We start from the raw sequence: 21,502 nt of genomic DNA, 5'->3' as shown, positions 1-21,502 counted from the left end.
AATATAACAAATTGAATTTTAATAATTTTTATTAATAAAGTGTAAAATTAAATGATGTTAGAAAGTATATGCCTCCTATAAATATCTTCCATTTGGTAGCTTTTAATAGTTTCAAAGCCCTTTCACATACGTTTTAAGTGAGTCTTTTGAGAAATACTTGTGAGTTAATGGGACTTAAATCAATAGAAAAGGAAAACTAATTTAGTTACAAATCAAGCCTGAGGTTTCAGATTTCTGGAATAAAAATATGGTTCAGTTTGTGCTGCTGTGGGATGAAGAATGGGCAGAGAAAGTCCACAGCACAGGCATGGGGATAAATGGCATTTGGCACTTAGGTGCAGGGTTTGGGGGACAACAGGGAGTGGTGGGATGGTGGTTAAGTAAGGGTGCACGCCGCACCTGAAGCTCTACAGTGGCTCAGCTTCCACTGAGTGCTGCCATGGGAAAATCTGACGGGGCCAGATCTGATGCTCAAGAGAATGAGGTATTCCAGGTTGTTATGTGAATTCTCACAATTTGTAAATGTGGCATGCCATTCAGCATTTTTGTCTGTTTGTTTTAAATAATATCATGTGGGTCAAACAAACTATGTCAATGGTACCTATCTGGCCTGGGGCTAGTAGCTTGTTGCCTTCAGTCAGTGGTGTGCTAATAAAAGTTTCACCACCAGCTCTCCAACAGAAAAGGGAGGTGGGCTGCTCTGCCTGTGAAGTAGCCATGCTTTCATTCCTTTACTTTCTTAATAAACTTGCTTTCACTTTACTCTATGGACTCGCCTTGAATTCTTTCTTATGTGAGATCCAAGAACCCTCTCTTGGGGTCTGGTTTAGGACCCCTTTCTGGTAACATCTTTATGGCAACCACGAAGGGATGATACCAAAGAGACCCCTGACCCAAAGGAAATAGACCAACACTGACTGGCTGACTTTGGAGTCAAGGAAACTTTTCTTTTGAGCTATTGACAGCTTTTAACAATTGAGTAAATTATGCTCCTGTGAACAAAATTTGAAGCATGTTTGTTTCTCTCTACCTAATTTCTCCAAAATCTGGAAACTAGTTATATCACCTTTAGTCAGAGTTATGAATGGCCCTTACCATACTGAGACTTTCTCTGACTGAACTCCTGTCTAGCCTGGATCTGAGACCCTAATAGTTAGGCAGGAATATCATCACCCCATTCAGCCTCCAGAAGTTACAAAAGATGGACCTTCATCTCTCTACAACCCTTAGGATTAAGGGTTCTCTTATAAAAGGGATGGGGGAAATGTCAGAGGCATTTAAACCAAAGTGACTCCATCTTGTATAGAGGCTGGGTAAAATAAGGCTGAGGCCTGCTGGCCTGCATTCCCAGCAGGTTAGGCATTCTTACTTATAGGATAAGATAGGAGGTCGGCACAAAATGCAGGTCATAAAGACCTTGCTGATAAAACAGGTTGCAGTAAAGAAGCCAAAACCTACCAAAAGCAAGAGGGAGATGAGAGTGACCTCTGGTTGCCCTCACTGCTACACTCCAAACAGCACCATGACAGTTTACAAATGCCATGGCAACATCAGGAAGTTACCCTATATGGTCTAAAAGGGGAGGAGCCCTCAGCTCTGGGAATTGCCCACCCCCACTCCTTTCCGAAAAACTCATGTATAATCCATCCTTGTTTAGTATATAACTAAGAAATCACCATAAAAATGGGCAACCATTTGACAAATATCATACCCAAGACAAATATCATAATGTTAAATTAGATAGTATTAAAGTGGAAAACAAAGAGACTAACAATCTAATAGAAAAACAATGAAATAAGCATGCAATTCACTTTAAGATGAAAACAAGTAGCCAATAACTGAACAAAAAAAAAATTACCTCTACCAAGAGAAATGCAATAGGAAACTACTATTTCATCCACTAGATTGGCAAAAAGTTATTTGATATTCCATTTTGTCGTGCCTGTAGGCAAACAGATAGTCTCTATTTAAGAGAATAAACTGCTACAATCACTTTGAGTACTATTTAGTAATGTGTCTTAAAATTTACACAAGCTAGAAAACAACAATTATATTTTTGTATATCTACATAGAGAAGCACCACACACACAGATACACATATGTCAGTTAGTAAAAATTCACTTAGCTCTTCACTTACAATAAATGCACTTTTCTGTATGCATTCTATACTTCAATAACAATTTTTAAAAAGAAAAGAATGAATAGTATGACTAACATTCATGTAATTATCATCCAGAATTGACAAATATGAACATTTTGCCACATTTATTTTAAGATTTTTTTGTGAAAGAAATAAAACACTATTAGCTTTTAAAAATGCAAAGAAATTATAAACTTTAGTAGGTTTGTTGGTGGTGATAATATTGGTACAACAATTCTAAAACCACTTTATAGGATTGTGCAAAAAAGTAAATACATTGAAGTTTTGGGAGTCCATCCAGAGTTGTAATGGTAGGAAATATAAAGTGAGGGAAGAAGCAGCCGCCTGGGATGTTGGATTGGAATTAAAGGTATCAGTGCAAACTCATGACTTTTTTTTTTGAGACAGGGTATTGCCCTGTTGCCCAGCCTGGAGTGCAGTGGTGTGCTAATAGTTCACTGCAGTCTCAACCTCCTGGGCTCAAGTCATCCTCCCACGTCAGCCTCCCAAGTAGCTGGGACTACAGGTGCATGCCGTTATGCCTGGCTAATTTTTAAAATTATTTGTAGAGACAAAGTCTCACTACGTTGTCCAGGCAGGTCTCAAACTCGTAGGATCAAGCAATCCTCCCTTATTGTGCTGGGATTACAGGTGTGAGCCAGTACACCTGGCCAAACTCATGCTTTTTAAGACATATGTCTTAGCTTTATCCTCTGAGAAAGCCTAGAAGCAATGACAACCCTGTGGCAAAGAACACACCTGATACCTAAATTGTGGTTTCTCAACACCATTCCCCACTAAAACAAACAAACAAACAAAAATAGGGCCTTAAAGAAATGGCTGATTCCAGGGGTCTGGAGAAACAAAAACATAAAGTGAGCTTGAAACATCTTACTGTAACAGAAAGTAAGATAAGGTCAAAAAGCTGATGGAGATGTAGCAAGAGAATACAGAAGCCATTGCAGAGTTTTACTGGCCAAATTAGGGATAATATAAATATCAAAATGATCAATTACAGAAATGGATTTTAGATATTGATTTGAAAACGACTCCATGAATCTGTACTGTCACTAAAAAAGTAAAAAAATAAAAAGTGGGAAAGGAGAAGAGAAAGTCTGATTTACAGAAGAATGGCAACTAATAAATTTAGAAGGAGTAATAGAGCGTAATACCAAATAACCATTTTGCAAATGCTATAGTAATCATGAATTCTGAAAAGAATCATTAATGGATGCTAAAATTATTGGTTGAAATTCTGAGGAATATTTACACAGTCTAAAAGTATCATCACTCCACAGATTACTTATTAATTACAAGCAGGACCTTTACAATGGAGACAGGTCCACAACTGAGTGATTAAACTTACCATGGGTGACCATGGTCAATAATAATAATAACTGAATTGTACATTTAAAAATAACTAAAAGAGTGTAACTGGATTATTCGTAATGCAAACAATAAATGCTTGAAGGGATGGACACCTCATGTGTCTCCATGATCACACTGCGTACCTGTATCAAACTATCTTATGTACCCCACAAACATATACACCTACTATGTACCCACAGAGATTTAAAATAAAAAACTTTACCATGGGACAAATTGGCACCATAAGCTGCCTGATGTGATGCACTGAGAAGGACACACTACCTAGGTAAGATTTTTGCCAAAAAAATGTCAAACTTGTGTAATCCAGATCCAAATAGGGGACATTCTGGAGAAGAACAAAAACAAAAACAACTGACGAGGACTCTTCAAAAATGTCAGTGTTGGCCAGGCATGGTGGCTCACACCTGTAATCCCAGCACAAGGTGGGTGGATCACCTCAGGTCAAGAGTTCGAGACCAGCCTTGCCAACACAGCGAACATAGAGACCCCATCTCTACTAAAAATACCAAAAATTACCTGGAGGCTGAGGCAGGAGAATTGCTTCAACCTGGGAGGTGAAGAGGTTGCAGTGAGCTGAGATCTTGCCACTGCACTCCAGCCTGGGTGACAGAGCAAGACTCTGTCTCAAAAAAAAAAAGTCAATGTCATGAAAGTTAAAAGACAAGAAGAAAAAAGGAAAGGATAGGCTGTCCTAGAATAAAGGAGACTAAATACCCATGGCAACTAAATGCAATGCACCATCTTTACAAGATACCAGATCAGGGATAAAACAACAGCCATGAAAGACATTATTCAGATAAGTGAGGGAATTTTGAATATGGACTCCATGTTAGATAACAGTAGTATGTTAATGTAAAACTTTCTGAGTGTGATAACTGTATTATGGGTATGTAGAGAAATGCCCTTGTTCTTAGGGGATACTCACTGAAGTATTTAGGGCTGCAGTATCAGGATGTCCCCAGGTAACTTTGAAATGACTCAGGAAAGCTAAAGAGAGAAAGCAAATGTAGCAAAATATTAACAGTGATGAATGTAGATGAAGGATAGGTGGGTAATCGTTGTATTATTCTTGCTTTTATGTGCGTTGGTGTGTTGAGAGAGGGTCTTTTTCTGTCGCCCAGGAAGGAGTGCAGTAGTGCGATCACAGTTCACTGTAACATCTAATTCCTGGACTCAAGTGATTCTTGAGTAGCTGGGACTACATGTGTATGCCACCATACCCAGCTAATTTTTTTATTTTTAGTTTTTTAAAATAGTGATGGGGTCTAGCTATGTTGCCCAGGCTAGTCTCGATCTCCTGGCCTCAAGAAATCTTCCTGCCTGGGCCTGCCAAAGTGCTGGGGATTACAGGCGTGAGCCACCATACCAGCCTCCTGCTTGTTTTTTGTTTTTTCCTCTGAGACGGAGCCTTGCTCTGTTGCCCAGGCTGGAGTGCAATGGCACGATCTCAGCTCACTGCAACCTCTGCCTCCTGGGTTCAAGCAATTCTCCTGCCTCAACCTCCCGAGTAGCTGGGATTACAGGCATGCACCACCACATCTGGCTAATTTTTTTGTATTTTTAGTAGAGACGGGGTTTCACCATGTTGGCCAGGCTGGTCTTGAACTCCTGGCCTCGTGATCTGCCCATCTCGGCCTCCCAAAGTGCTGGGATTACAGGTGTGAGCCACCACACCTGGCTCTGCTTGTTTTTATACATTTGAATTTTTCCAAAATAAAAAGTTGGGAAAATGAATGAGGTATATTTATACATACTTAAAAAGCTGCAAATCCCAAGCTGAAAGGAAAAAGCAAGTTATAAAACAACACATAGAGTATGATACCATTTAGTTAAAAAATACACAGAACATTACTTAGATAAATAGATGCTGTATCTGTGTGGAAAACAGAAAACAGTCTAGGTGTTTTGAGCAGAGAATGACTAAAGCAATCAGGAAGGGAATGAACCAAAAATTAACATTTAATAACTTTTAGGATTTAAACCACATGATTAGTTTATAAGTTATTCTTATTTTCTTCTTTGTATTGTTCTGTATTTTCTGATTTCTAAAATGTGCAAGTAGTACTTTTATAATTAGGGAACAGTTACTTTTTAAAGTCCATTTGTAGTTTTTAACAAATTCAAAGCTGCATCTGATTCTGTTATGTAATCACAATCTAATCTTACTGTATGTTTATTGTATGACTTTGCTGCCCTCTAGTAACACTAAACAATACAGAAAAAAAGAAACATCAACTATTCTATCTTTTATACCCAGAAGGCATGTTTATAACTGTTGTCTTCCGTAATATATCTGCTTCAAATTTTTTCCAAAAGGGACAATAATGTATGAATGATACTGACCCAACAGGTATTAAGTGGGCTCTTTCAGGAAGGGTGCATAGATTGCTATTTTTGCTGTTTCATTGGTCACACTATTCTCAGATGTATAATATAAAGTGTCCATTGTGAATGTAATATAAATATCTTGTTCTACTATGGTTATGGTTCTGAATAATACTCTTTCACATAGTAACACTAGAAGATAAAAATTACTGAACTGGATAAATGATTTCAAATGCTCATTTTACATGAAATGTTTGAAGAAAAGTTTACTACAGAAGACACCTTGAAGCTGTTCATTGTAATCATCTTGCAGGAAAATGTTCTGCCTCAGTCCCCGAAGTCCTTACACATTTTCTAATGATAAAGATACTTAAATGGCCATTGGCACTGTTAGGGCTCACAATACCACAAAGCATGCCACTTTAGCATGCTGAGTACCTTGAACTACAGGAGACTGGAAAAGCACAGAAGGACCTCAGAACCAGGGTCTCCCTGACCTTCTCCCACCCTCCTATCTCTGGCCCCTCTTTCTCTCCTAAAGCACAGGGAGAGGCTCTCTGAACTTCTCATACCTGCCTAAAGATAGATCCTCCAAAAAGAAACTCAATTGTCATGAGTCTCCTCCCCAGGAATCTCATCAATCAAGGAAGATTGACTGCATCCCAAGAGAAGAGATTGAAGGTCAACACCACGTCCAGGCAGACGTGGCACAGGCTCTATCACCTATTCATCTTTCCCCCAAATTATTTTCTCAACCTTGAGTTACCTATATCCTTCCCTCTCTCTCCTCTTTGACGAGGGTATATAAGCTTCTAAATTTCATTCCGTTATTGGGTACTCACTTTTTCCTATGATGCCCCTGTACATATAATAAATTTGTGTGCCTTTTTTCCCTCTTACTCTGTCTACTGTCTATTTACTTCAGTCCTTCAGAGGGTAAAGAGAATGGTTGGTGCCTGCAATCCCAACACTTTGGGAGGCCAAGGTGGGCAGATTTCTTGAGGTCAGGAGTTCAAGACCAGCCTGGCCAACACAGGAGCTTGTGGGGTGTGTGGATCATCTCTACTAAAAATACAAAAATTAACTGGGCATAGTGGTGCACGGTTATAATCCCAGCTACTTGGGAGGCTGAGTGGGGAGGACTGCTTGAACCTGGGAGGTGGAGGTTGCAGTGAGCTGCGATCACGCCACTGCACTTCAGCCTGGGGGTAGAGCGAGACTCTGTCTCATTGCTTTAACCTGGGAGGTGGAGGTTGCAGTAAGTTGAGATCGTGCCACTGCACTCCAGACTGGGCGACAGAGTGACACTCTGTCTCAAAAAACAAAAACAAAACAAAACAAAACAACAACAAAATAAGTTTTAAAAAATAAGAAAGCTTATAAAGTAAAAGTTATAGCAAGCTATTTATTATTGAAGAAAGAAATACGTTTAAATATTTAGTGTAGCCTAAGTGTACAGTTGTTTATAAAATCTACAGCAGTGTACAGTAATATCCTGGGCCTTCCTATTCACTTACCACTCACTCACTGACTCACCCAGAGCAACCTCCAGTCCTGTAAGCTCCATTCCTGGTAAATGCCCTATACCATTTTTAAAGCTTTTATGCCATATTTTTACTGTATCTTTTCTATGTTTAGGTGCAGATACTTACCATTGTGTTACAATAGCTACAGTATGCAGTACAGTAACATGCTGTATAGGTTTGCAGCCTGGGAGCAATAAGCTATGCCATACAGCCTACGTATGCAGTAGGCTATAACACTAAGTTTGTGTAAGTATGTGATGAAATTGCCTAATGGCATATTCCTCAGAATGTATCCCCATCAAGTGACACATGATTGTATTGTGGCTTACTTAAAATGGCAGGTACTCTTCCCTCTATCCATATCCAATCACCACTTTTACACTGGGAGAAATTTTTGAAATTTCAGGCCAACATAATAACATACTCTGCTTCTGGACCTTATCTTTGCTACCTCTACCCTAATCATTTTACTGCAAATCTTTCTCTTGGCTCAGGTGTCTGGAGGCTGACCAGGCACAACTTGAATCTTCCATAATTAGAAAAGGAAGTTCAATTTCACTAGTGACACAGTCTGTTGGAATCAGAACTCACATCAATGCTGAACAGCCAGAATATAAGAACTGAGAGTAACATGAGTAGAATGGAAGCCAGATGTTATTAACCTTTTCTATTAACTAGAAGAAAATGTTAATGTTATAGAGGATGTGCTTAGCTCCAAAACTGAGTCCTTGTTGTGTACACGTCAAATCTAATTAAAAATGTAAAAATTAGGCCGGGTGTGGTGGCTCATGCCTTAATCCCAGCATTTCAGAAGGCTGAAGCAGGCGGATCACGAGGTCAGAAGTTTGAGACCAGCCTGGCCAACACGGCAAAACCCCATCTCTACTAAAAATACAAAAATTAGCCGGGTGTGGTGCTGGGTGCCCGTAAGCCCAGCTACTCGGGAGGCTGAGGCAGGAGAATCGCTTGAACCCGGGAGGCAGAGGTTGCAGTAAGCTGAGATCGTGCCATTGCAGTCCAGCCTGGGTGAGAAGAGCAAGACTCCGTCTCAAAAAACAAAACAAAACAAAAATACAAAAATTATCTGGGCATGGTCACATATGCCTGTAATCCTAGCTACTTGACAGGCTGAGACATGAGAATTGCTTGAACATGGGAGGCAGAGGTTGCAGTGAGCCGAGATCGTCACCGCACTTCAGTCTGGGCCATAGAGCAAGACTCTGTCTCAAACAAACAAACAAACAATAAATAAATAAATAAAATAAAAAGAAATGCTTGGAGTGCTCGGGATCTTCCGCTTCAACCTGGACTTTAAATGTTACTGAAATTTCGACAGGATGGTGTGGGCAAACAGGCATCCTCATGTTTGCTGATATAAGTACAAACTGCATAACTGCTATAAAAAGAAATCTGGAATGAGCAAAATCATAAATGCACATATTGAGATCAAGCAATTCCAATTCTATTTCATCCTCCAGATGTGACAGTTTTTCAAAGCTTTTCATTACAGCACTGATTAAGACTAGAAATAATCTAAATATCAATGTTTATGGAATTGGCTAAATAAATTATGGTATATCCCAACAATGAATCACTATGCAGCTACGAAAAACAAACAAACAAAAAAGACGGCCGTGTGCAGTGGCTCACACTTGTAATCCCAGCACTTTGGGAGGCCGAGGCTGGCGTATCACGAGGTCAAGAGATTGAGACCATCCTGGCCAACATGGTGAAACAGTCTCTACTAAAAATACAAAAATAAATTACCCAGGTGTGGTGGCCGGTGCCTGTAATCCCAGCTACTCGGGAGGCTGAGGTAGGAGAATCACTTGAACCCAGGAGGCGGAGGTTGCAGTGAGCCGAGATCGTGCTACTGCACTCTAGCCTGGGCGACAAGAGCGAAATTTCGTCTCAAAAAAAAAAAAAAAAAACCTTCATATACGGATATGGGCGGATTTCCAATTTATGGTAGGCTAAAAATGCACTGTTTACCCACCATCTGTGTAAAAAGGGGAACACATTAAAATATGCGTATTTATTTGCTTTTATGTTTGTAGAACATTTTTAGAGGATCATAAGAAACTGTTAACATTGCCACTGAGGAAGTGAACAGTCTTCCAGACATGGGTGGATTTTTTTCAATCTATCGAATACCCTTTTAATTTTGAAACATCAAAATGAATTTGCACACACAGGTGCACGCCAGAAGGAAAAACTTCAAGTTCGGTGAGGAGACAGGGAAAGCCGGTGAGTTCAACCTCAGGAGCAATCACCCTGTGAAGGTGTGGCCATTGAGGGTTTTGTCACCCACGTCTGAGAACTGTCACAACCTTCCCCACCCCCGGCTCGATTTTCCTTCCACTTGTTTCTGAAACTCACTAAGCTTCGGAAAGTATTTACTCAAAGAATTGCTAGCAAACTTGGCGTTCTTACGAAAACACTTTTGCTTTCCTTGTTACTGAGAGACTGGGGAGCAGGGGACATCAAGCCAGGTAACATTGTATCATAAATGAAATTCAGTATCTTTGAAGTAACATTGTATCATAACTGAAATTCAACGTCTTTGAAGTAACATTGTATCATAAAAGAAACGTAAATGTCTTTGAATTAACATTGTATCATAAAAGAAATTCAATGTCTGAATTAACATTGTATCATAAATAAAATTCAATGTCTCTGGAAGAGTTCTGTAGCTATAAAGCTGTAGAAATACAAAGTATTACTCAAGAGTAACTAGTGATTACCAATAGTCACACCTCCGGTCAAAGTTTGGAGAGGATTATTTCACGTCCTAGACCACACTTCCCTTCCCCAAAGCCGCTTCTCGCTCTGATCCCTCCCCTCCTCCGCTTGGCTGGAGGATTCCTCACCCAACCGCTCCGCGTAAGTGCGAAGACGCACTGCAGCAGCGCAGTCTGAGGGACAACAGAGCCTACTCTTTTTTCTCATCTCTATGATCCTCTTTGTGACCTGTCAAACAACACCGGAGTTCCATGCTAATAGTCCTCCAATCCGACAGACGGCGATGCAAAGAGTCGACGCTCTCGCCAGAGGTGTGCGGCGCTCTCTCTCTCTCTCTCTCGCTCCCCCTCTCTCTTTTTCTCCAAGTATTGAGAGCGCGTGGGAGCACAAGCGCATGCGCGCTCGTGGGTGCGCGGTAGCAACAGAGAGGACTCGACCCGGCTGGAGGTGGGGAGAACGCGCGTGCGCCGTCACGAGCTCGGCGCTGCCGGGACCGCGGTGTGGAAGCGGGTGTTCGACCGCCGTGCGGGCCGCGGAGATGTTCCGAAAGGCCCGGCGGGTGAACGTGCGCAAGCGGAACGACTCCGAAGAGGAAGAGCGGGAACGCGATGAGGAGCAGGAGCCGCCGCCGTTGTTGCCGCCGCCGGGCACGGGCGAAGAGGCGGGCCCCGGCGGTGGCGGCGACAGGGCCCCTGGGGGGGAGTCGCTGCTGGGCCCGGGTCCGCCGCCGCCTACCGCGCTGACCCCGGGCCTCGGAGCTGAGGCCGGGGGCTGCTTCCCCAGCGGCGCGGAGCCCGGCAACGGGCTGAAGACGCGCAAGAGGCCTCGCGAGAACAAAGAGATGCCCCGGGCCAGTCTGCTCAGCTTCCAGGACGAGGAGGAAGGTAAAGTCCGCGCTTCGGGCGCCCTTAGACGGCCACATCCCCGACCCAGGCCCCAGTACCCGGCCCCCGTATTCTCTGGACGCCCAGCCCCCTAGCCCTGGAACGGAGTCCCCTGCCGCCCGACCGGCTGCGAATCTTCCCCAGCCTCCGGCCTTCTGCTCTGGCAAGGGACGCGTTCCCGCGCTGCCACCAGCCTTTTCTTAACCACCTCCTCTGCATCGTCTTCCTGTGCATTTCCTACTCCACGGGGCCGGAGCTCAGATCGGGCATTCTGAATGTTTCAGGGGAAATTCGGTGTTCCCTGTCCTGCCTCTTTTCTGCCTGGCGTGTTTCAGAGCTAACTTGGTGTGGGTCCCCTGGCTGCTCTTGGCATGCTTTCCGAGCCCACTGCAGGTCGCTGCGCCCACACTTCTTGGATCCTCTGTCCAGGCGTCCTCGACCATGAAGGCCGGGTTTGTAACACTAGGAGAGGGAACAGAAGCCTGGAGTTGCAGCTCTGGTTCTGAGTGACCTTGGGCCAGTCCCTTGCAGTCGCTGAGCCTCAGTTTACCCATAAAACTAATTACGGGTAGCTAATACCCAGCCTTCTTCGCACTGACTTTGGGAACAGTGAAGCGAGACGGTGTAATAGTAAAAGCAAGGCAGTTTCTCCAATTCCTTGTGGGAGACCAGGCTGCAGTGGATTTAGATTGCTGATCTTAAATGAGCCTTAAATCTTTTCTTCTGACCACTTGAATGTGCATAACCCAATTAATTCCGTGTTACGAAAAAAGAAATTAAGTTTTGGAACTCTTACTTGCATTTTTATTCGAGACGCTTTCAGGTTTCCAGTAAGGTAGGCAGTTTATCTTTGGCATTTCTGTTACTTTTTATTTGGTTTGTGAGGAGTACAGACAGATTTTTGTTTTTGAGATACATGAGCTATTTTTTAGAAGTATTTAGTACTTTTAAAATTTCAAATCAAAGAAAAGTGATTTGCTCTTACCTTAGCCTTAAAACAACTATGTCAGCTTATGGTGGATGTAGTTACTCAGAATTGACAGCACCTTTTTATTTTAGATGCTTTGTTTCAGATTCGTTAATAACTTGATGATGTGGTTTCTCAGAAACATTTTGAATGATTTTTTTCCCCTCCTCAAATAGATGATTTAAGGAAGACAATAGGAAAATTTTGTGAAGTTACATGTGCTAGTCCTTTAAAAAGTCTCAAAATCTCATTACTTCACATTAAGTAATTTAGGAAGTTGACCTCTGTTTTTGAGAGTCTGTGACAGACTTGAAATAATTATACAATGAATTTGGCATATGAGTATATATACTTGGGAGAATTTGTCTGAACAGCACGTAAGATCGTGTGAAAGAAGGGAAAATATTTTCAGAAAATAGTTTCTACAGACTTCATTTAATTTCCTTTTTAAGAAAATGAAGAAGTTTTCAAAGTGAAGAAATCAAGTTATAGCAAAAAGATAGTAAAATTGCTCAAGAAGGAATATAAAGAAGATCTTGAAAAATCGAAGATTAAGACAGAACTCAACTCATCAGCTGAAAGTAAGTACCAAATTAATTGAATTCTTTTGAAATGACAAAATGAAAGCTCTTTCTCACAGTGATTTGCTATATATCTTCTGAACTCATTCAGTGGACCCTGTGGTTGTCAAGGGCCCTCATTGAGTAGCAATGCAATTCTGTTATTTAATTGTAACACAACTGCTTTGTAAATGTATTTTTTAAAAAGACAGAATTGTTGCCACTGGAACATTTCTGCTGCAATGACTAGATTTTCTCACAGTTTTCCTTCTTGTGGGCAGACTGCTGTTGAACAGAGAAAGGTTTCTCATTTCAGCCTAAGACACAGGTTTATTCCTGTTCGAAGGAGTGTTGTGCAAATTCCTGTACTTGTGTTTTGTAGAGACAGTTTTGCAATTTCCTTGGTGGTATTTCCACAGTGGATTTTATTCTTAGAGAACTTTTAGGAATGCCCTAAGTTTAATATTGGTATTACTTCCATTCAGCAGCCTTATCTGATACTAGATGAAGACTCCTTAGAATAATGAGGCAGTTGTAGTGTACAGACGTCTCTTATGTCTCTCAAAACCTCAGTTTAAAAAACTTTAAGCAGTTATTTTGTCTTTAGGAAAGTGGATCCAGTATAATATTCCATGATCTGAGTTATTCTCATGCAAATGCTGTTTTATTTTATGGAATTAACGAGAGAATCATGACTTTCCAGATTCTCACAGGCTTAATGTGAAAAAGTATGGCATTGTATCTCAAATTTACAATCTGGTTGTGAAGACAATATGTCATAACCGTGTAAGAGGACTCAGTGTTTGCCAAAATGTTCAATCAGTGTTCCAAAGAATAGCTACGCTTTCAGAGGAGAGAGGACTGCTTTATGGAAAAAGTGGGACTTGAAGATGGATCTTTGGTAATTAAAATTCTGAAAGGGAAGGTGTTGGGGTTATGATCAAGGATTAAAATGACTAAAGCCGTTTTGAAAAAGAACAAGTACCCTGACAGGTCTGAGTAGATGATTTGTGAAGGAAGTAGTTAGAGGTTTCATGTGAAAGACACGTTGACAGATTGTGAAGGATGTTCAGTATCCAGTAAGGGTTTACATTTGCTACAGTGGCTTGCCAAGATGATGACATGATAAATGCCTTTTGAAACTTTAGCCTGGTATTAATATGCAGCATGAGGAGAGATTGGAGATCTAAAGCAGTTTAAACTCAAGGGCCAGCTTTGATCCATTAATAGTGGGTTTAAAAAGGTCTCACAGTTGAGCAAGAGTAAAGGCTTCTACTGACTTAGTAAGAAATTCTGGATGAGTTAAAAATGTTTTCTGTTGTTGTAGGGGGAGAAGGGTAAGGAAAGAATGATTTGAGAACCATTCCAAGGGAAGAATTGATAGGCTTGATGTTGGATTTAAAAGAACAGTCAAATTTGAGCTTTTGACCTGGAGTGTTTTAATTCATTTTCTGCTCCTGTAACAGAATACTACAGACTGGGTAATTTATAAACAATAGAAGTTTATTTGGTTTACAGTTCTGGAGGCTGGGAGGGCCAAGAGAATGGCACAGGCATCTGCTAAGGGCCTTTGTGTTGTGTCATAACATGGTAGAAGGGCAGGTGAGCCTCCAAGACAGAGAGGGAATATCCTGCCAAATTCACCCTTTTATCAGGAGCCAGCTCCTGGGATAACAGCATTAATCTCCTCAGGTTGTAACTGCCATTTAAAGGCCCCACCTATTGATAGTGTTACAGTGTAATTAATTTCAACATGAGCTTTGGAGGGGACACTCAAACCATAGGGTGACTTGGTTATGAATAATTATATATAGGAATAGGGAAGGCAAGTGGAAGGAGGAATGTTTTTAGGGGAACTGGTTATTTTGGAGTCTAGGAGACTGCCTTATTTTCCCCAGAATTCTTGAGACCAGTTATTTATAATGAGATAGTAGAAGAAAGGTCAGGATAAGTGACAACTGAGAAAGGCCTGTTGTCATGGTTGCTGTATTAAGTCTCTTTTCACGCTGCTGATAAAGACATACCCAAGACTGGGAAGAAAAAGAGGTTTAATTGGACTTACAGTTCCACGTGACTGGGGAGGCCTCAGAATCATGGCAGGAGGTGAAAGGCACTTCTTACAAGGCGGCAGCAAGAGCAAATGAGGAGGAAGCAAAAGCGGAAACCCCTGATAAACCCATCAGTTCTCGTGAGACTTATTCACTGTCATGAGAATGGCACGGGAAAGACCAGCCCCCATGATTTAGTTACCTCCCCGTGAGTCCCTTCCACAACACGTAGGAATTCTGGGAGGTACAATTCAAGTAGAGATTTGAATGGGGACACAGCCAAACAATATTAGTTGCCATTTATTGTTGGGTTTAGAAATGGAAACAAGTGTGAAGTTTAGGAAGCCATCTCTGACCTCTTCCTTCCTTCTACCCTCACCTAATTCTGATACTCCACTCACCAGATAACTCCAATTAATGTCCTCCCTGAAGGCACAGTCTGATTGTATTATAGATTGTCATTGTTAACACTGAAATGAAGGTCTGTCATTGACAATCAGAACTCTTCCTACCTTCAACCCTCTTTAGTAGGCAGAGACAATTAACTTCAAAATAACCACGGTATTGACTTGAGAACCCCATTTTTCTGATATTCTTAAAATAGTGAGTTCAATTTTTAACTTGAATTTGAGTGGAAGTAGCCAGTGAATAAAGATGTAGATTTGGGGGTAGTGCTTATTGCGGTGATAATTAAAGGTGAATGGAATTGATGAGGGAGCCTTATATAAAGGAAAAATTCCTGGAGACCAAAGACTTCTACTCTAGTAAGCCTACATGTAGAGGAAGGGATTTACCAAAGATATAAAAGAATCAGAAAGGCCAAAGAGGAAAAGGGAAGAAGGTTTCAGGAAGATGATGGTCGCTTGTGTGAACTAGTACAAGAAAAGTCAGGAAAAGTGAGGACCAAGGAGGGGCTATTGGCAGGATTGCCCGGCTTTTCTCTTGAAGAGGGCTTCTGACTGGGTGGGAGTGGCCCACCAACCAGACCCAGTGCCCTCAGAGCTGTTTGGAAGAAGGAACACCTTTTGCTAAATTGCTTGATGATGCTGTCATATATGAATTAGACATGCTTGCAGCCATTGGATTAGCTGCTGAGCTTAGGTTGAGTGAAATCAAAGGCCGTTCGTAGGGTCAAGGCACAAAAGTTGATGAGGAAGTAGAGGGCAGCAGGTCCACACTGCTTCCTTGGGAAGTTTGGCAGAGAGAGACATAGGCAATAACTAGAGGGATCAATGGAGTCAAGTGGGAAAGCTCTTTTTGTGAAGAGAAGCCTGTGCCTCTTTGTAGAAAAGGAGAGGGAGAGCCTGACCAGGTTTAAGGTGAAGCGGGTAATAATTGTGAGAGCAGGTTTCCTGAAGTAGTAGTAAATGAAATTGAAGGCATAAGTGGAGCCTTGAAAAACGTTATTTAACATCTGTATGGAGATGTTTGGAAGGGTAACGTGTGACCACTAACATTCACATATTACCATGCTTTGGACTTGTGTTTGCTCAATCATAAGCAAATACTTGTGAATTTAATGTAACATTGAATCTTAAAATTTGTAGGAATGGTTCATTATCTAAGCATATCTGATGTAGTAGACCTTTTGCACTTTTGCTTTTAGTCCATTAAAAGCCATTGGTTTAGCATGGGTTTATTTATTTTGTTTTGTTTTTGAGATGGAATCTCATTCTGTTGCTCAGGCTGGAGTGCAGTGGGGTGATTTTAGCTCACTGCAGTCTCTGCCTCCTGGGTTCAAGCGATTCTCCTGCCTCAGCCTCCTGAGTAGCTGGGACTACAGGTGTGTGCCACCACGCCCAGCTAATTTTGTATATTTAGTAGAGAGGGGGTCTCACCATGTTGGCCAGGCTGGTCTTGAACTCCTGATCTCAGGTGATCCACCCACCTTAGCCTCCCAGAGTGCTGGGATTGCAGGTGTGAGCCACCACGCCTTGCCTAGCATGAGTTTAGAGCAAAAGGAAATAGGTAGTTTTTACTCCATCTAATAATATGATAAAGTTAGTTTTAAAATCTTATAGCTTCAGAATCCACTTCAGAAGGAAGTCTGGGTAATGAGAAAATGGTAAATGAAAAAAAAAAAAAAAATGAAAGAGCCTAAAACAGGTGACCTGAAATCTTCTTGGTAAAGTTAAAAAGAGGGGAGGGATGTTATCTCTGGGACTATTAAGGGAGTACAGTATGGTTTGAGAAGGAAGAAGTTTGAAGTAGTTTTGGGGACAGGAACATTCTAAGGAAATGACAGAAAAATATCTTTCATATTGAGAATAAACTTTTGCTTTACTCTTTCTTCAGTATATTCTTTGTGCCTGTTGTGAGTATTACCAGGTTCATTGCTTCAAGGTGAAACACTTTGATTTGGCTGTAGTAGGAGTATTTAATTATAAGCAATGTAAACCAGGGCAGTTTATCATTAAGATGTAGTGGTGCCTCCTGGATGCCAATGGCAGGAAAGCAATCTTGAAATGGGCCTCAGGAGTGGATTAGAACTGAGAATTAGGAAACTCTCTTCTCTGTCCAGATGGCACAATGCGGCCATTCCTCAGCTCCCTTCCTAGTTTACGTATGGTTGTTCTTAGTGTCATGTAGCCCTTTAGTTTCAGGCCTGATTCCAGATTCCCAGAACGAGAGTCGGTTACCTCTGCTTCAGTCAGACATCCACTCCTAAACATTGAGTCATGGTAGTGGGTCCCGCTTGCACAGTGTACATGTGACTGCTGGGATCTCATCTTTTTAGGTGATAGGTGGCAAGTGGTTTTGAGCTAAGAAGGTATTCCACGTAAGTGTCCATTACTAAGAGACTTAGCTGGACTGTAAATGTGCTTTGTTCATAACAGAGTTGCCTTGAATGGGCCTAGGGTTTAATGAGATACATAATGTGAAGTAATGCTTAAAAGAGGTACAAGCAGTTCCTTGTGGGAATTTAGAGGAAACAGTTTTGATAAATTGTTGACATTTTGATAAAATCAACTGAAGGTGGGATGGAGCGGGGCCTCAAATGCATCCTTTATTTTATCCTCTGTATTATTTTTACCTAATCCTGTCTGTTATGCTATTTCATGCTCATGCACTCAAGAGTTTTGAGTTTTTAATAAACAATCAAAACAATTCAAGCTTTACTGGATTGAGCCCATAATTGAGTGAAAATTTCCTTTTTTTTTAAATTAAATATTTTTTAAATGATGTCAATACCATAGAAATAAGCTTTCTTAATTTATGAATTTTATTTTACATATATTTTAATTCTTCAAAAATTTAGGTGAGCAAGCTTTGGACAAAGCAGGACATGTTAAGGATACAAATCAAGAAGATGGAGTTATCATCAGTGAACATGGTGAAGATGAAATGGATATGGAAAGTGAAAAAGAGGAAGAAAAACCAAAGACTGGTGGAGCTTTTTCAAATGCTTTATCTTCATTGAATGTTCTCCGTCCAGGTGTGTACTCAAAAGTATTTCTCAGAAGTAAACCAAACCCGCAAGAATGGGCCATCTTTAAAGATGATTATTAAGAAGGAGTTAGCTAAGTCGTGTTTCTTATTATGACATCGCTGTTTGAAGAGGGAGTTTTTCCATTTGCAAATATAAAAAGTAGGAGAACCAGAAGTTTCCCAACTTTTCCAAGTTTATTCACAGACAGATAATTTTATTTTGCAAATGAGTCTTCAAGTAAGTGGAAAAATGGTCCTGTAGTCCTTTTTAATGTATCAGATTAAGACTGACTTAACTTTCTTCTGAACTGCTGCTAAAAGCAAAACCAGTTCCTGTTAGGTTTTTTTGTTTTTGTTTTGTTTTGTTTTTTTGAGATGGAGTCTCACTCTGTTGCCCAGGCTGGAGTGCAATGGCACGATCTTGGCTCACTGTACCCACCACCTCCCAGGTTCAAGCAGTTCTCCTGCCTCAGCCTCCTGAGTAGCTGGGACTACAGGCAACCACTACCACACCCAGCTGATTTTTGTATTTTTAGTAGAGGTAGGGTTTCTCCATGTTGGCCAGGCTGGTCTTGAACTCCTGAATTCAGGTGATCCGCCTGCCTCTGCCTCCCAAAGTTCTGGGATTACAGGCGTGAACCACTGCACCCGGCCTGATTTCTGTTTATGTCCATACTCCTTTTTACTTTTCTGCAAAAAATAGTTTGCAGGTCTAGCCACTGGCTAATCCGCTTTTGAATAAATAAGTGCTCAGTAGCCAGATTTAAATTATGAAGCAGTACCATTTAACTCCTGTTAATGTTTATACAATTTAAAAACATGCTACTCTGAGAAAGTTGTAGTGAATTCTATACATATATCACTAGTGGGAGTCTAATTGGTACAGTCCTTATGGGAAACTCTTTGGCAATATGAATCAATAGATCTCAAAATGTTCTTACTCTTGACCCAGTAATTTCATATCTAGAAATTTATCCCAAGGAAATAATGTTTTTATTGGAACATTTGCAATGAGCAACATTTTCTAGCAGGAGGGGAAAGGTTCGTTAGTTAATTATATTACATTTACTTGATAGGATATTATGTAGCTGTTAACGATTAGGCAAGTAGGGAGGCATTAATTTTTACTGTAGTCAAAAGGTCAGTTAATGTGTGAGGTAGATTATGCCTTATCCAGAAAATGTTAAGTCATTAAAAATTATGTTTATGGAGAACAATAGCATGGAATAAAGCTTATTATGATATGAGAAATAATTAGGTACAAAATTAAATATTTAGTATGTTACAGGTGAACTAAAAACTATCTGCAAGAGAAATGTACTATACATCATATAGTGCCTTTTCAGGGTCATGAGATTGTATTATTTTTATCTCTTCCAGCATCATAATACAGTTTTATACCTTTTTTTTTTTTTGAGACGAAATATCGCTCTTGTTGCCCAGGCTGGAGTGCAGTGGTGCAATCTCAGCTCATACAACCTCTGCCTCCTGGGTTCAAGCGATTCTCCTGCCGTAGCCTCCCAAGTAGCTGGGATTACAGGCGCCTGCCACCACATCTGGTTAATTTTTTGTATTTTTAGTAGAGATAGGCTTTCACCATGTTGGCCAGGCTGGTCTTGAACTCCTGACCTCAGGTGTGAGCCACCGTGCCCGGCCACTTTTATTTGTTAAAAATGAAGAAAAAAAATTACGGTTAGAACAAAACTGCTTTGGTGAGTTTTTCCTTTTTACCCCGTCCCACTTTTTCCCATATATATTACCATTATATGTTCTTTTTAGTTTCCTCAGTGACTTTTATACTCCATTTAAACTCAATTAACAATCTTTCAGATTGCAGACACAGTGTGGGAAGGAGGTGCCAGCAGTTGAAACATCACTGTGATGTGGCTATCATGGATTATTTTACCTTTCATATTTTCAAGAAAATAGAAACTTTGCACCTCTCATACTGCCATATTCTTACCATTTGTTTCTAGGAGAAATTCCAGATGCAGCTTTTATACATGCTGCAAGGAAAAAGCGCCAAATGGCCCGAGAATTGGGAGATTTCACTCCTCATGATAATGAGCCTGGCAAAGGCCGCCTTGTTAGAGAAGATGAGAATGATGCCAGTGATGATGAAGATGACGACGAGAAACGCCGGATAGTTTTTTCTGTGAAAGAAAAGTCACAAAGACAAAAAATTGCTGAGGAAATAGGTAACTTGATTTAACTGAATAGTAAGCCTATTGCATTGCCTTTTTTTGTTTGTTTTTAGGCAAAGTGTCATTCCATCACTTAGGCCAGAGTGCAGTGGTACAATCATAGCTCACTGCAGTGTCTTGACTTGTGGACTCAAACAGTGCCCCTGTCTCAGCCTCTCAAGTAGCTGGGACTACAGGTGTTTGTCACCACACCTGGCTAATTTTTTTTGTTTTTAATTTTTTTGTAGTTATGGGGTCTCACTGTGTCTGGTGTCTTAACTCTTGGCTTCAAGAGATCCTCCTGCCTCAGCCTCCCAAAGTGCTGGGATTACAGGCGTGAGCCCTCATGCCTGGCCTCTAATGCTGTTAAATGTGATTTGATATTATAGTCAAGTAAAAAGTATTTAGACTTATTAAGTTTTATGTTAGAGGACTGTTCTTGGGTACAAGTATCTTATTGGAATTTTAAAAAACTATAATATTGTGATAACTAATGTTTATTGGACATTTATTGTGCAGCTGGTATTGTGCTTAGCAATTTACATGCATAAATTCATATAATTCTGTATTCTTAGGAGGCATTAGATTTTGTTCCCTTTGTTGATGTCAAGTTTACAGAGGTTAAGAAACACATCCAAGATTTTAACTATTACATTAATACTGCCTTTAGCTTCAAGAATACTGTGCTTAAAACAGGCAAAGTCAGGACTACCAAATGAGAGAGGAGATCATATTAGACATTTTAGTAAGACTGAGTTAATAGTTTTGCTCAGTTCTTGTGAAATGTCAGGTCAGCATCTTTTACCTCTTTGCTGTTTGGGTGTTACTTACTTTTCTTTGTTACTCATGGCTGTAGGAATTGAGGGGAGTGATGATGATGCTTTAGTAACTGGAGAACAGGATGAAGAGCTCAGCCGATGGGAACAGGAGCAGATAAGGAAAGGAATTAATATCCCTCAGGTAAGACAAAAGAATTAAACTAAAAATTAAAAGTAGATTAAAAAGCCTTTTTTATCGAATCTTTGTCATTTCAAGTAACAAAATCCCATGAGGACACACACACACACACACACACACACACACACACACACGCACGCCTAGGCTTTTAAAAGAAACTGCATTATGTTCAGCTTTTTGTAGTCAGAATGATGGAGGAATTTCCAGTTTCTTCGATCAGTTTTTCTCAAAGTGGTCCTTCATTTTAGCAGCATCGGCGTCACCTGGTAGCTCATTAGAAATGCAAATTATCAGCCCCCGGAGACCTACAGAGTCAGAAACTTGGGGTGGTGGGGCCAGCAATCTTTGTTTA

At 40.7% G+C, this 21,502-nt stretch overlaps 1 protein-coding gene and 1 long non-coding RNA gene across 6 annotated transcripts in view; one reads left to right on the top strand and one right to left on the bottom strand.

The window, feature by feature from the left end:
• Window positions 1-10,243, bottom strand: part of LOC117095705 — a 121,315-nt gene extending 111,072 nt beyond the window's left edge. For all 3 annotated transcript variants that reach the window (XR_004442135.1, XR_004442136.1, XR_004442137.1), the window contains exons 1-2: window positions 10,125-10,243; window positions 4,455-4,516 (exon numbers count right to left, since the gene is read on the bottom strand). This is a non-coding gene — a long non-coding RNA (uncharacterized LOC117095705). The remainder of the gene's footprint in view (window positions 1-4,454; window positions 4,517-10,124) is intronic.
• Window positions 10,244-10,373: 130 nt separating this feature from the next.
• PAXBP1 (PAX3 and PAX7 binding protein 1) overlaps window positions 10,374-21,502 on the top strand; it is a 38,977-nt gene continuing 27,848 nt past the window's right edge. The window contains exons 1-5 of one of the 3 annotated variants that reach the window (XM_033232342.1): window positions 10,374-11,006; window positions 12,426-12,554; window positions 17,841-18,017; window positions 19,987-20,208; window positions 21,050-21,153. In XM_033232342.1, coding sequence (XP_033088233.1) covers window positions 10,406-11,006; window positions 12,426-12,554; window positions 17,841-18,017; window positions 19,987-20,208; window positions 21,050-21,153 — 1,233 coding nt within the window. In that variant the 5' untranslated portion in view covers window positions 10,374-10,405. The remainder of the gene's footprint in view (window positions 11,007-12,425; window positions 12,555-17,840; window positions 18,018-19,986; window positions 20,209-21,049; window positions 21,154-21,502) is intronic. The other 2 variants (XM_033232341.1, XM_033232340.1) reach the window with 2 other exon arrangements.

The sequence above is a fragment of the Trachypithecus francoisi genome, unplaced genomic scaffold, assembly GCF_009764315.1.
Source record: "Trachypithecus francoisi isolate TF-2019V2 unplaced genomic scaffold, Tfra_2.0 Lachesis_group14, whole genome shotgun sequence".
Classification (NCBI taxonomy): domain Eukaryota; kingdom Metazoa; phylum Chordata; class Mammalia; order Primates; family Cercopithecidae; genus Trachypithecus; species Trachypithecus francoisi.
This window is presented reverse-complemented; position numbering and strand designations above follow the sequence as displayed.